Raw genomic sequence first — 14,786 nt, 5'->3', positions numbered from 1 at the left:
CAGACCTGACTCCAGTGCTGCTCTCCCATGTTTGGGTTCTTCATAGAATCATGGGATGGTTTGGGGGGGAAGGGACCTTAAAGCCCATCTCATTCCACCCCCTGCCACGCAGGGACATCTTCCACTGATCCCAGGTTGCTCCAAGCCCCGTCCAACCTGGCCTTGGACACTTCCAGGGATGGGGCAGCCACAGCTTCTCTGGGTACCCTGTGCCAGGGCCTCACCATCCCCCCAGGAAATCCTTTTTGCCGGGACTCTGTAACCAAAAGCTTTGTGGAGACCAATTTACAAAAGTTACTAAAGGCAGCCCTAGGAATCTCAATGCAGGTTCTTTGAGGAGCTCTGTTATAAAATCAGGTGTCAGCTCATGACACTGTATTTTTATTTTATTTTTAATAGGTGCTTCAAGGTTCTTCAGGGCATTGCTAAAAATGTTTTGCTTTAAAACTTGAAAACATGAAGGAATGAAAGGAGTATTGCAGCTGCTGCGCATGAACAGCTTAAGGAGATGTGAGAGAAGAAATAGGGAACAAAACCTGATTTGCATCAGCAGAGGAAAGTCCCTGCAGAGTTTCAAGCAGGAACTGTGGAGGTCAGAGGGTTTCTTCAAATTAAGGAACTGTTGCCTCAGTCTGCTTAAAACTGAGGTTAGAAAATTACAAAGCCAAGGGACAAAACTTGTAGAAAGGTGAAGTTTGAGATGTGCTGCAGTCAAGGATTGGTGTTACCTGAAGCACCAGAACGGGGCTCCAGCAGCCCATGACCTTCCCTCTGTCCTTCTCATCCCTCGCAGGGGCTTTCCCAGTGTCCCTGTGCAGAGAGAAGTGACCGGGTGCTTTCGGCTTTTTCAGGATCTCACCAAAGCAGCTGTGAGTTGGCTGGTGTCCCCTCGCCACCCCTCCCTCCCTCCAAAACTGGGGCATCCAAATTTAACCTGCTATCAACAGATGAGGCTGGAGTGTTTCCACTGTGGAAAGGAATCCCACTCAGAATCTGTCCTCTCCCCTGCTCAGGCTCCATCCCTGCACATTCCTTTTCTCGAGCCGGGAGTTTCCTTCCTCCTCTTCCCCTCCTGCACTTGGGTGTGTGTCACTGCCACAGCACTGGTACCACAGCAGACGGAGCAGGTCTTTGCTCTGGTGCTTTTTGGAGAAGCTTTGATGCTGCTTTGCCGGCTGGATCAGAGAGCAGCAGAACTTCTGAAAGAGCAAAAAAATGTCAAAAGGAGAAACCTGTGTCTTGCTTGGGCACAGCCGGTGGGACGGGATGTGGGGTCGGGCTGTGGCAGGAGGAGCTGGAGCACAGAGCTGGAAGGTGCCAGTGGGGCCCTGTGGATTTAAGGGATCAGTACTGGAGCTGTGCTGGCCGCTTGGCCAGGAACCCCCCGCTCTCCAGAACTCATGTCAGCACTTTTCTTTACTGGAAAGCAAACAAAACCTAAACGTGAAAATTTTCGGGGGCGGGCAGTGAATAATGGAATGAATACAGGTGGTGTTTGAAAACCAGTCAGGGACTACAGCAGCTTTCACGCTCTCCTCTGCCCAGGGCTCTGCGCTGCTGCCGCTCTCCAGATGTGGTATTTTCAGCGAACATCTGACCCGGCTTTTGCTAAATAAGCAAACGGCGTCAGGAAACCAAAATGTGCGGAAGTTGAGCCGCCGACCGGCCCGGCTCCGGCCGCCCGAGATGCGCAGCAGCCTGCGGATGAAAAGTGCAGGATGTTGGTGGTGTTTTTACCATAAACCTCCAGGGTCTGTCTGCTGCAGCCTAAGAGCTGACACGGAGGGAGAACTGGTGGTAAATAGGGTGCTTATCGCTGCCTCGAAACGCGAGCGCAGAGCCATTCGTTTAAAAACAGCCACCGCCCAAACGACTCCAGGCAGACGCGTTTGAAAACTTCACTTTATTTCTCTGTCTGTTATAAAAGCAGGGTTTTGTTTTTTACATCTCTGTAAGTGTCCAGACTCGGTACATCTTGGTTTTGTTTTCACAGTATCTCTGCAAGACCAAGGACGATTCTTATTGCTGCGCCGGGAGCCAGGGCAGGAGGGACGGCGGTGCCCTCGCCTTCCCCCCGGGCTGGACCCCGCCTGGCGCCGGCTCGGCAGGTCTCTACCCCTCCCCAGGGCTGCTGAGGGTCTGCACTGGCTCCCCGAGGGGCTGCCCCTCTCTTCCCACGCTCATCTCGGTGTCAAGGGTAGGGAAGGAGAGCCACGAGGTCCGCGGCCCGCTCGGTGCCTTGGCTGTGCTCGGCAGCCCCTGCCCGGCCCTGGGTGCAGGTGAGGCTCTGGGCCAGGGCTGCTTCCCACCCTGGGCCACGACGGGGCTTTGACGGGGATGGCCAGGCTGCACTCTGAGCCCCTGTGGGGATCCGGGTCTATAAAGAGCTGAGAGCATCGCTGATGGGAAGGGTGAGGCAGAGACACGCTCACGCTCATCCGTGTATCCCGTGTCGGTGCCCCAACACCTTCCCAGCGTATCCTTTGTGTATTCCTGGTTCTGCAAAAAGCTGCCGGAGAAGCTTGATTTACCTCTGCTCATTTACCACTCTGCCCTGGGTCCCCAGACATTTAAGTCCCCACTGGGACCCTGTCAATCCCTGTTCTAACCACATGGCCAGTAACCAGCCATAGCAACAGTGGTGTCTAGAGCCCCTGTTACTTCCAGCCATCCTTCCTGTTATAGACAATCTGTCCCCATCAGTTTTGTAATGAAGCAGCATTGAAAAAACATCACTTTCAATCGCAACGCATGAAATCTCAAAAGAGGCAGCATCACTTTCTATGCCATGTCTGGTGATGCAAATGGAGGTGAAGGGGCACATTTCCGACCTAGGCACGGGATAAAGGCATTCTTTGGGAAGGGAGGAGTCCATGCAAAGCCGACCCCAACATGAAATTTGAATTTTGTATTTACTGCTTAGCTGGGTCCGTTCAGTGCAACAGGACAAATTAGCCAGGAGGTTACTATCAAATTGCATGGATGTATCCAGTCCACCAGGTAGAGGGAATAGGAGGAACCAGATTTACTTAATGCACTGGGAGACTAAGTCCAACACAAAGCTAAGTGGAAAAGGACATAGGTGTTCCCTGAATGTGGTTTTTGGTGACTGAGAAGAAATCTTTCCTTGGAATTCCTTCGTGCAGCTAATTAAGACAACTGGGTCCAATTCCTTTGACCCATGCTGACATCAGTGAGAACTGTAAGTACTCAGCACCTGGAGACAAAGTGAATACCAGACACAAATCCCCCTTCTGCTCCCACCCATGGGACTCAGCAGCAGCCGAGATGCATGAGAGCATGATCAGCTATTCACCCACAGCTCACCATTTGTCCTCTTCTGCATGTATTGCCTCGGAGAAAATACAGACAAGTCCCAAAGGGCTGTGCCAGTAGAGCTATAGTTGGATCTGAATCCAGATAAGAAAACGGAGTTTAACATAGAGAGTGACTGTGCAAGTCCAAGTCTCCCTAGCTTCATCCTTTATAGTCCCAAAGCCGAGATTTAGGCACCCTTTGGCTCGTGGATTTGGGTTTGATCCAGTCCAGTCATTTGCAAGCTGGACCTCCACCTCGGAGCTCTGCCCGTGGAAAGGAGCAGCTCCATGGCTGAGCATCTCTGAAAGCCGGTGGATGGAGGAGGTTGGGCTCCCCTGGAGACAGGGGAATGGCTGCAGGGCCCCAGGATCCTTGTTTGCTGGTTTGAGGCTGTCTTGGTGGGGGACACAACTTCTGGGCGTGCGTTCCCTGGGCAGGGGCTGATGTTGAACCTGTTGCCAAAGGAGGTGGTGTGGCTGTGGGGAAGTGAGGAAGGAGAATTTCTTGCTGGTAACGTCCCGTGTGGAAGATGAGGATGGGAATAGCAGCTAATTGGTGCCTCTCCAAGGGGAGAGCCTTTTGAGCAGCGTGTGTGGGGTTGTGAGACCTGTTCAGACCAGCTCAGCAGGGCCAGACTTGTACCTGGCATGCAGAACTCTCCTTAGCGCCAGCTCTTGAGGCAAGTCGTTAACAGAGGAAGAAATGTTTTCTGGGGGAAGGAGCTGCAGAGGGAAGTGATCTGCCTCGGGCCACGTGCTGGAGCAGGGCAGATCCTCCACTCCCCATCCTGTGCCCTGGCCTCCAGATGCCACCTCTACCACAGAACTTCCTCTGCCTTCAAACCCTCCCATTCAAACGGCTCTTCTGCTTCACCCTCCTCTGCAGAAGAGCATCTGGTTATCTCAGAAGCCATCTGGTCCTCATTAAAACCTACAGATTTCACCTCCTCCTCCAAATGCTCTTTCCTCATTGAGGATCCACACCCAAGGCTCAGGTGTTGCCCTGCCTGCACCTTCTCGTGCATTACCCTTTGCTACAATGGATGTTTGTGCCATGACAGACAGGGACGGTGTCAAGGTCCTGTCTGTACCTCATTCCTGACAGTCAGGTAGATTGTGAGGTCATTGGCAAGAAAATTATCTACTGATCCCAATGTGATTCATTACCCCAGAAGGAAGAGTTTTCCACAGCTGTCGCTGCTGTGTTTGCCGGGAATGGGTGCTGTTACTTCCAGACGCGGCTGCTCCTGACCTACAGATCTTGCTGGGTAGACTCGGTAGGTAAGATCTGCCCTCACTGACACCTGTGTGTCTCCAGTGGCCTCAGAAGGATCCTTTTTACATCCTGCTCTTCGTACAGCACCATCATTGGGATTTCACGGGCAAATGGGGCAACAGGGCTTCACCCAACAACAGCAGGCACACGAGCCCTTGGCTCTTACCCATGAGAAGGTGGGACTGTGGGCTAGCTGGGAAAACAACTGTGTGTCCTAAAGACAAACCCAGTGGGACATCCCCCCCCATTGGTGTTGACTCCCAGGGCCACAATTCCAGCTGTGAGGTTATTCCATATTAAACTGCTAACGGGAGGCTGCAATCACCACGGGTGAACAGCAACGAGGAGCTTCCCACCCCTCCTGCAAAGCAGGGAGATGGCCTGGGAGCTCCCCCTCAAGAGCCACCCGACAGCAGGTTTGTTATTTGCATTGCTTTGAAACTGAGATTATTTCCGTGCTTCCTTGTTCCAGGTTTTGAAAAGAGGAAGATTTTCTGGCTTCTTCCAATTTCATGCCCTTTTCATCCATCAGCCCATGCTGACAATCTATTCCTTGTTCCAAAACTTTTTCTCCAAAATTCTGTAGAAAGGACATTCTGCCTGGCGGTGTTGTTGTTGGTTTTTTTCAAACATAGCTTTAAGGCAAAAGTTTGGCAATGCAAAGCAAAGTCTACATAAGGCCGCATGACTTGGATTTGCAACTCAGAACCTTACAGCTTAAAAAAAAATACCTTATCTTAAATAGTCAACTTTTTGCTCCAGGACCTTGTTTCGTTCTCAACCAAAAAGAAAAAAAAAATAATTCTTAAAATCCCAAATAAAATGTTCTTATTGTTCTGGGCAGTTCTGGACAAGCTAATGAGACTGAAGTTCAAACGGGAACTAAAGTAGGGAAGAAAAAAAAAGCTATAGGATAGACATCAGTGTTAGTTTCTTCCCTTAGGAATCCAGTGATGAGACAGACCCAGTCCAAGGTCTCCTCTTTAGCTTTAGCACAGTGAAATCCGTCCCAATGGGAGAAGGTAGAATGGTTGCATTTGTTGAATGAATAAAAAGTGCATTTTGATTTTGCTCAGATTATACGTGTGTATCCTAATACCTAAGTGATTGTTTTGCTTCGGGTTTCGTTTTCTCCCTTCCGGTGCCGGGACGCCAGGTGTGTATTATCGATGTTTTGGGGGTATCACCACAAGTGGTGGTCCATCCTTTGGCCTCCACATGAGTACCTGAGCATCATTGGCATTGGGTTTGACAAGGGCACTGGGTGGTATTGGCTCATTCTTGCTAAGGACCTGGGGCTGCTCTTGAGCAGAGGGCTCCTGCAGCTTGGCACGCTGCCCCAGGGGCCTGCTGGGGTTCACCTCGATGCCCAGCCTCATGCGCCATTTGATAGTCTGCAAGGTCACCATCTCATTGGTGGCCGTGTTGGTTGCCACCAGCCAGGTGGTGAAGCTCTGATCCCGGTGGATGCTCGTGAGCTTGGCCACGTTGCTCTCGCTGACGGGCACCGCCCACGTCACGCTCGGGTAGAAGTTGTCGTTCATGCTGATGTTGAACTTGGACTCCTTCTTGGTGGGACCCACGATGGTGCAGGTTTCTGTGGTGTTCCCATACCAGGGATAGTTCACTCCATCTGAGTCACTGATGGCCTGGATTTTACCATCCAGTAGATCTGGAAGCTCCCAACTTGACCTGCCATGATCAATAGCAAATTATGGACAATGCATTAATTAATTAGTTTAGAAACATGCCAGACTTTAGACAGGAGACAGAAGAGCTGTGGATGCATTCCCTCTCCTGCTTTTACTGGAATTTGTGCCCTTCGTGCCATCCTGCTCAAAGAGCTCATCCCTGCCATTAAAAGCATCCTTCTCGTCAGGCTTGCTCTCAATCCATTCATCCCCTAAATTTCTCTCTGGATGAGCCACTGTCCCTCCCCGCTGTCTGCCTGGCACTGTAAGTGTAACCCATCCTCCTCCAGCCCTTGGAAGGACCCAGCTTGAGGGCTGTACAGCAGGCTCTGGGCTGGGGATGGTGTTACAGTAATCAGAGAGCCCGAGGTCGAGCTGCTGGTGAAACTGCCCACGCCGGTCACCTGCGAGAGGGACAGAAAGGTCAGTGTTTCTAGCAAGAATGTAAGTGAAAACAGTTCCCTGTCACCTTGTACTGCTGATGCACAACTTGGAGTGGGTTTTTTCATTAAATTCTAATTTAATTTTTAAGATTAGATTTGCCAATAGAAGGAAACTGCAGTAAATGTCTCAAAAGAAGGGTTGGATGTTTGCTCGGAGACAGCACAACCACAGATCACTTGCGCAGTGCACACCAGCTGTTCTAAGGACAGTCTTTCACAAACCAGGCTGGCAGAGGTGGCTCTCATGTACCTTCTCCCTCTTGCTCATGAATCAGCACTCCCCACCACCCAGGGATGATGTCCCAGCCATCAAGGTGGCAGAAGGGACTGGGTGGCAGCAGCAGTGGCGTTTGCACCTGACCCCGCCATGGGACTGGCTGTGCTCCAGTCCCCCAAGCCTTGTGGCTCCCTGCTGCAGGCTGGGACATGGGAAATTATTTATCTTGGAGAGACACAGAGGGGACGCCCTGAGGCTCGTCAGGGACAGGGTGACTGTCCAAGCCTTTCATAAGTCTGGTGCTGCAGCTTAAAATAGCCCCTTGATTGCAGAGGAGGCTGTGGCTGGGGGTACTCGTTGGCCTGGCTGGCTCTTACACAGCTTTGGGATGAGCTGCTCTGGCCAGGACTGATGTGACTGTCTCATAAGGCTGTTTTGACTGTTAATTAGTTAATGACCGTGAAGTGCCTCCATGTTTGTACCCGCTGGATCGTTCAGCACTTAGCTGTGTCTGGCTCTGGCTAGAGGATACCGTGGGGGATTTAAAGGTCTCATTTATATTTTTTCTATGCAAGCAGGGGGTCCTGGCAAACACCTCCCCAGTGGGAGATGAAGTGCAAGACAGGACGTGGGGTGCCCCGGGGGCTGCAGGGATGCTGGGAGCGTCAGGACCGGGGGATGCAGGGATGCTCTGAGCCGCAGGAGCAGGGGTTATGCAAGCACAACATCTCCCTGCACAGATTTACAGGCTGCTGTCCGCTACGGCACCGCAGCTGCAGCAATCCCTTCCTCCCGAGCTCATCGCCAGCAGGCAGAGGGAGTCCTTTCCCTGGAAGAAAATTTTTAGTGAAGGCAGCCAAAAGGAGATCCCTGAGCAGTCCTGCCAGGACCCTTGTGCACTGCAGAGATGTTTATACACTCTGCTCTGCAAACCGGAGTCATCCTGGCTCCCCACCCCTCGCGCCCTTCAGGCGGAGCTGAGCAGGGGAAGGCCCCGGGAAGGCTCCAGAAGGCTCTGGGGATGTTGGGTGACCCAGCCCTCGCTGATGGATGAGTGGAGGTCGCGCTCTGCAGCCCCCACCCCTTCCCACTGCATAACCCAGCTCTGAAACCCCATCTGGGGGCTCTTCTCTCCCTTTCAGGAGCTGGTTTAGGATTACTTTCCATTCAGACAGTGGCCAGTCCTCAGCTTGGCTGTCACCCAGGGATGAGATGTGACAGTGTCCCAGAGGTTGACTCTGAGGTGACAGGAGTGGTGCAGCCACAGCATCTCTGCAGGTACAGAGGTGCCAAACTAGAGGGAGCTGAGATGCTACAGAGGGTGATAATCCTCCTGGGCTGCTCCAGCTAAATCAGATCAGAGCTGGTGGGTGAATGGCAGGAGAATCTGGTAGAGTATGCTCAGTCCTCTAAGACCTGCTTGTCCCCATCTTCATTCCCAGTGCCCCAGGTCAGTATGGATTTGCCCAGGGTTTAAGCAAGAGCACAAAGGTGGAGCTGTGTCTGGGGCCTGGGCAGGATGCTGAAAGCAGGATGGTGCCTGCAGAGCCTGCAGCATCCCAGGAGAAAGATGAGCATGGCTGGGCTCAGGGTGGTCCAGGAGGGCACCCAGCTTGAGGAAAGGCGTGGGCAGGAACACGGAAGGAGAAACCAGCCTGTGTTTCATCACAGAGCACGCTGTGCCTAATTCTAGCCAGTGTGGTTAACCCCAGGGTTTCAAAACAATCATGCCTGAGCTGCACAGCTTGGAATGAGCAGAAAAACGAGGCCTCGTGATGATCCATGAGCGGAGCAGAGGCTGCATGGTGGTTGCTGCTGGCGGTTGCCCCTTGCCTGGTGCTACAGCAAAGCCTCTGTGCCAGCCAGGCTGGCAGCCTCTGCTTGCAGAGCATGTCCACGTTGAATAATATGCCAACAACTGGATGATTTTGGAAAGAATGCTGTGGAATGATCTTTGGCTGCATCAGCATCTTTCTCTGGTAGTGTCGAGCCAAGGAGAGACCAGAAAGTGCCCAGTAAACACTTTGCTGACAATAGCAGGAAAGAGGCATGAAAAGAAACCAAGCTATCTGGTTTCGTGGATTCACTGATCAGCTCCAAGATCAGTAGGTTCTGGCTTATAACAGTGACAAGCCTGTTTCTGCCTCTTCTGAAACCTCCAGAGTCAGTTTGGGCATTGCCAGAGACTGGAGCTGCCAAGAAACCTCTCTTAACAAATGTCTTCTTGCTACCAGAAGGAACTTTGAGCTATTTCTTGTGGTACAACCGGAGCCCTGCTGCTGACAGCCAAGCAGCTTTATGTAGGTTTTAGCTTCCCAGTCCTCATTCAGACACTTTTTTCCTGTTCTATCACATGGAACGAATCCCCCAGCTCATCCTGAGCTCCCAGATGTCTGTCCCACAGCACCCACCAGGGCAGTGACAGCAAACCCAGCACAGCAGCCTCCAGCCCTGGGCAGCCAGCAGTGTGGATACATCCAGTTAACCTTTTCAGACAGGCACCAGGTACTATTGCATCCTCAGCTCTAATTGCTTAAAGCCAGCTCCTAATTAGTCACAGGCCAGATGGACTTGCATAACCTTGTGCTTTCCAACACCTTCCTCTCCAGCAGCTCCCTAAATAAGAGCAGCCCCTCTGGGACACAGCCCCTGCTTGGTGCAGGGACCAGGGCCATGTGTGGGTGCAGTAAAACTCAGGCATTTCACATCTCTGCTCCTGCCTCCCTCCACCACTGGCCTGCACTGGGGACTCACTGAGAGAAAGAAAACCTGATAGCCAGAACTGCTTAATTTTAAATTCTCCTTTACAGTGCCTCTCTCACCTACTCCAGCACGTCAGGCAAGTCAAGGCAGGGTTAGAAGGAAGAACAGGAAGGAAATTTAAGATGCTGTTCCCCAGCTGACAGAGCTGTGCTGTTGTGGTCCCTCTTCCTCCCACCCTCCAGCTGCGTGTTCCTGCATCTCTTGAACCAGCAGCAGCGTTTGATGGCTGGGTCAGGGAGTAAAACTAGCACAAAACTGGCATTAGGAAAAAGGGAACAATTTCTGCTGGTTTAGGGGAGCAGACTCAAGTCCGACTGGACAGCCTGTGTAACTGGGCTATGCTGGGTGCTCACAGCACAGGTGAGAGCCAGGGGCCATTCCAGGGCAGCAAAGCCTTTTCCTCTAAATCCCTTGAGGGGTAAATTCCCACAGTGAACTGACCTCCCTTCACTTCCTTTGGAAGAGATACCCTTGTGAGTTTTTTGGTGAATTTTGATTTTGTCCTCCCTCCTGGGGACTGGGGGTTTATTCTCTTGACAAGTTGAGTTCATTGTGTCCCTGCTGCAGGGCATGGAAGATTTAATCTCACCAGGGAGAGATGCCTGGTAAGATGAAGTGATGGTGTAATGATGCAAGTGCTCCACTGGGCCTTCCAGGGGGAGAAACATCCACATGAAACTTCTCCAGATTCTTGCCTGATCATATTCCAACTCCAATTTATTTATCTCTCTCTTTTGCGTATCTCCATCTGCACCGCTTCTTGCACATCTCCATGGAGATGAAGGAGCTGGATAATGCCATTCCAGCATGGCCCAGCCGCTGACACAGGTGCAGAATCCAGCACCCACCCCGGGAGATGCCAGCAGGGACCTGGTCCAACTGCTCCTGCACAGGTCACGGCTCTGGCCTGATCCTGATGTCTCCCTCTGCAAAGCAGCATCGTTCTCTAAGGACAAGGGTAAAATCCTGCATGGGAGGACCAGCAATACCAGCCACGGGGTGAACAGGAGTTTGCCCCAGTCCTGCACAGAGAGGGGTCAGAGAGCACATCCACCTCCTCATCCTGGGGGTCTTAATGTTCCCTGCAGCATCTACTGACTCACATGTAAAGTAATGCCAGCATTTATGGGTTATCTGAGCTTTAATTCTTTCCCTTTACATTTAAAAATGCTGCATTTAGCCCCCAAATTGTCAGTGCCACTTTAAACGTGCGTGTCTAAATTATCCCCTCCGTAGCTCCCATCCCTATAGCAGCATTATGCACAGCTCCATCTGCTCCAGTATTTCTCAGCTGTTTCCATCCTCAATGTAATGGCCAGCTTATGCACAGCTAACAACTTCCCAGCAGAGGAGTGAAAAATTAATCCAAAGCCTGCTGTAAGTATTGGTGCTTCAGTTGGCTGACTGATTTTTGATTATTTGGAGTTTTTTGTTTGCCAGTCACCACAGGGATTAAAAACATGGATGTGGCAGTAGCCTCTCCCGAATCATGGAAAGTTGGGACTCTGTTGGCATCTATTGATGCAGCTCTGTGGAGGTCAGTGGGATTACATCCAGTTACACCAGCTAAAGCCCTGGCCCATCCTTTCTCTTAGGTTTGTGTCCTCTCTCTCTCTGTAAAGGTCTTCCAAGCCCATGTTTCAATGGCATTGAAGAGGCCTTTCCTCCTAAATGCCTTTATTTATAGCCTTCAGATGGCAATGAGTCTATAGAAAGAGAGTGCAGGAACAGACCAATTCCTGCTTGTGTTTGGGTAACTTTTTTTTTTTGGTATCAGTTAAATGTCAATGAACCTCCTAGGGAAAAATCTTTGTTTCCATGATTTTCTGGCTAAAAGCTCTCATACATAACTGCAGTGTTTAATTCTACCTGTTTACAGCAGCAGCTACTAGATACTCCTTTTTTGGTTTTTTGTCCCAAAACATTCCAGCAAGGCAGACTGTACCAAGTCCTCATTTTAAGCACAGGGAAACTCAGGTGCAGGGAAATAAAAGGCCACACAGAGGTTTGCAGCCCACAGCAGCACAGGCAGCATCACTCTGTGCCCAGTCCTCTCTATTTCGGTGCATCTGAGCTGTATTTATATAAAGTGCACTTTTCTATTTTCCTTTGCAGCTGGTCACTAAAGACAGGATTCCTAAATGAGCCTGAGAATTACACATGCAAATCCCAAAGGCCTGGAATTGGGAACATCTGAGCAACAAATTGTCCTTGCTAAAGATGCTTTCGGAGCCAAAAAGCCTACAGATTTCGGGCCTGCTGTAAGTACATTTAAAATCAGGATCAGCCGGTCTGCACTGCTGGTGTTTGCCAGGTGCCAGTTCGCTTCTCAAGGCACTTTCTGCTTGAGCAGAGAGGCGACACGGGGACAGGAGGGGAGGCAGCCTGTCGCTTCGGGCTGCTCCTCCCGTGCCCTTCCCTCTGGTCCACATCTTGCAGCCTATCCGTGTGATGCCGAGCTGCTGAACCCGTGTCCTCGGCGGGGCTTAGAGGCAGCGGGGAGGGAAGGAGGGCCGGGCTGTGCGTGCAGATATTCAGGCCGTCAGGAAGGCGCTGCATTAAGTCAGAGCTTGTCCTGCTCCCCAGCCCCCCGTGTCCCCCTCCTCCCTCAGCACTCCTCATTCAGGGATTTTTTAAGCCGCCCAGACTGACCCTCAGGGGCTGAGCCAGCATCCCCCTGACTCGGAGCACTCAGGATGAGCAGGGAGAGGATTGCTCAGACCTGACCTTCCCGTCCTTCCTCCCTCACCCCCAGAGGCTGGGCAGCATCAGCACCTCCAGCCACTGACCCATCTGCCAGCACTGGCTCTGCGGTCAGGTTCTGTCCCCGTGGCTGGACAGACACATTTCTGCTGCGCCAGGAGGCTGCACCTGGTGCTGCCCAGCACCGTGAGTTGCAGAATTGCTGTTCTGTGCAGGCATTTGGGGATCAGGTGCTGGGGCTGCCTTAGCTGTGGGCCAAAGCCTGCAATGTTTGGAGAACAATCTGGTGGGGGACTGGGGAGAGATGACTTTTCCCGGCAGGGAGGTGACATTCTGATTTGACTCATTCCTGTCTCACTATGACTGTCTGACCAGTAACGTGGGGATTTTTGGTGTGCAAACAGCCCCTGGATTCCTCCCACCTCTCACATATACCTATATATTCCCTTTCACATTACCCATAAGGAGGGTAACGTGAAATTTGCGCCCTGCTCCAAGGTGATGCAGATAGTTTAATTACCAATGGGTTAAATCCAGCTTGTGCTTTCCCTGTGGGCTGCCTGCTACCGTGGGCAAAGCAAGCAGGATTCCTCCCGTGACGTTAAATGTGCTCCCAAAGCTGGTGGGCTACTGAGCTCCCAGCCACAGCTCACTGCAGCAGCAGCAGCACAGCACTCCAGGGACGGCTCCGTGCCACAAGTGGCAGCCCTTGGTTCTCCCTGGGGCTCCTCAATGCGCAGTTTTGGGATGGGGAGGGATGCAGGCAAGAGGAGCTGGAGGTCAGGAGAACCACTCGTGTCAAACACGTATCAAAGCAGGGGTGCCTGTCATGGCAGGGCTGCCCCCAGGGTTTCAGGATCCCCTGTGCAGCCCAAAAGCTGTTGTGAAATACTGTTGCTTTTGGGTTCCTACCAGAACAAGTGGGGTTTTGCTGGGGCTTGGGCAAATTCCCACTACTCCTTTAAAAGGGCAGGGACAAGCTCTCCTGTATTTTAATCACACGAGAAAGTCCTGTTAAGTTTCAGAGGGGCTGGGTTTTCAAATATGGATTATAATTTTTGGCTTAATCCACTATTTCCCAAGCAGGCCACGGTCCTCCCGCTCCCTCTTCCCTCTAGGCAAACGCACCGCACGCGCTCTTGGAAATACTTACATTCCCTGTTCCCCGTAGTGATTGTAAAATTCCATGTGGCTGCAAGCCTGGATCCAGCCCACGATCCAGGTCTCCTTCTTGGGAAGAGGGGGCACCAACACTTGTGCAGAGGCTCGGAAGTGAGGGGTCCGGTAGCGCAGGACCACGCTGGAGGACTCGTCAATGCTGGTGGGAATGGGATCAATGGAGGCTTTGACTTCAATCACCGAAATACTTTCCCGGAAAACTTTGGATTTGCAGCTAATACTCTGAATACAGCCCATGGCATACCCCGAGTACAGTCTGACGCAGCTCCTAGGGTACTCCAGCAATCCTGGGGAATATTAGGCATTGAAATTATCTGGTGCTAGATCAATTACAGATCTTCTTGGTTTGTAATTTCAAAACTGATATCCATAGGATAGAAAATTCATCATGTAAAGCCTTAATTTGAATATCTGTCTTACAAGTACTGCTTCTATTTTTGAGGTTAGCTGCGCTTCAGAAGCAAAAGGGCCTTTAAATTTTTTTCCCCTTTTAATGACCCATTAAATCTCTTGCTCAAACAGTCTTTGGGTTAAAAAAAAGTCTCTTGAGTTCAATAAATAACGGTGGTGTTCTTAGCTGATATATTTAGTCCTTTCTTTTGCTCAGATGCAGTCTGTCATTCACCGTCAAACATAGGACCAGCCGGTATTTCCCTTTATTCTTTGGATGAAAAGCAGAATGTTGATAGACACATCTATATAAATAATGAAATAGTTTTTAGCTCCAGCTTGTCACAACCGGTGTGGATTTCCACTTCCTGACTTGCAGTTGTTCATAACTTCCTTTCGCGCAAAATTACAATAATAACAGAAAGAAACGACGGCTGGAAAATGCAAAAAGTCGCCAAATCTCCGATTCTGGAGGCTCCTCTGCCAGCGATGTCTGGGCTTTGGGGATTAATTTTTTTTTTTTTTTCTTCCCCTTAGAAATAGCCGGACGCAGAGGGAACCGACCGCGGTGCCGGTGGGGCCGGCGGCTCCGGGAGCGCAGCGGGGCAGGCGGCGATGGAGCCTCCCCCGCGCCCGCCGGGGCCGCGCCGCTCCGCGCCCGCTCAGCGCCGCGGAACCGCCGCCCGTGACATCCCCCGGCACGCACCGGCCCGGGGGGCGCCGTCCCCGCCGCTCCCCTTCCTCCTCCTCCTCCTCCTCCTCCTCGGCGAGCAGCTCTCCGCAGGGGTGTCCGATCTTCCTCCTCCT

At 51.7% G+C, this 14,786-nt stretch overlaps 1 protein-coding gene across 1 annotated transcript; it reads right to left on the bottom strand.

Moving 5' to 3' along the window:
- Window positions 1-1,884: 1,884 nt before the first annotated feature.
- FAM78A (family with sequence similarity 78 member A) lies at window positions 1,885-14,552 on the bottom strand. The gene is made up of 2 exons (XM_010397747.4): window positions 13,564-14,552; window positions 1,885-6,285 (listed from the first exon to the last, which is right to left on the bottom strand). The coding sequence occupies exons 1-2, from the start codon at window positions 13,824-13,826 to the stop codon at window positions 5,757-5,759; spliced, it is 792 nt and encodes a 263-aa protein (XP_010396049.2). The 5' UTR covers window positions 13,827-14,552; the 3' UTR covers window positions 1,885-5,756.
- Window positions 14,553-14,786: the final 234 nt, after the last annotated feature.

Source organism: Corvus cornix, chromosome 17 (assembly GCF_000738735.6).
Source record: "Corvus cornix cornix isolate S_Up_H32 chromosome 17, ASM73873v5, whole genome shotgun sequence".
Classification (NCBI taxonomy): Eukaryota; Metazoa; Chordata; class Aves; order Passeriformes; family Corvidae; genus Corvus; species Corvus cornix.
This window is presented reverse-complemented; position numbering and strand designations above follow the sequence as displayed.

What these genes read in the sequence shown, in the direction of transcription:
- FAM78A (XM_010397747.4), bottom strand. Translation starts at nt 13,826, where the DNA reads ATGGGCTGTATTCAGAGTATTAGCTGCAAATCCAAAGTTTTCCGGGAA. An exon ending in CACTACGGGGAACAGGGAAT is followed by an intron (nt 6,286 to 13,563) that starts GTAAGTATTTCC and finishes TGATCATGGCAG; the next exon opens with GTCAAGTTGGGAGCTTCCAG.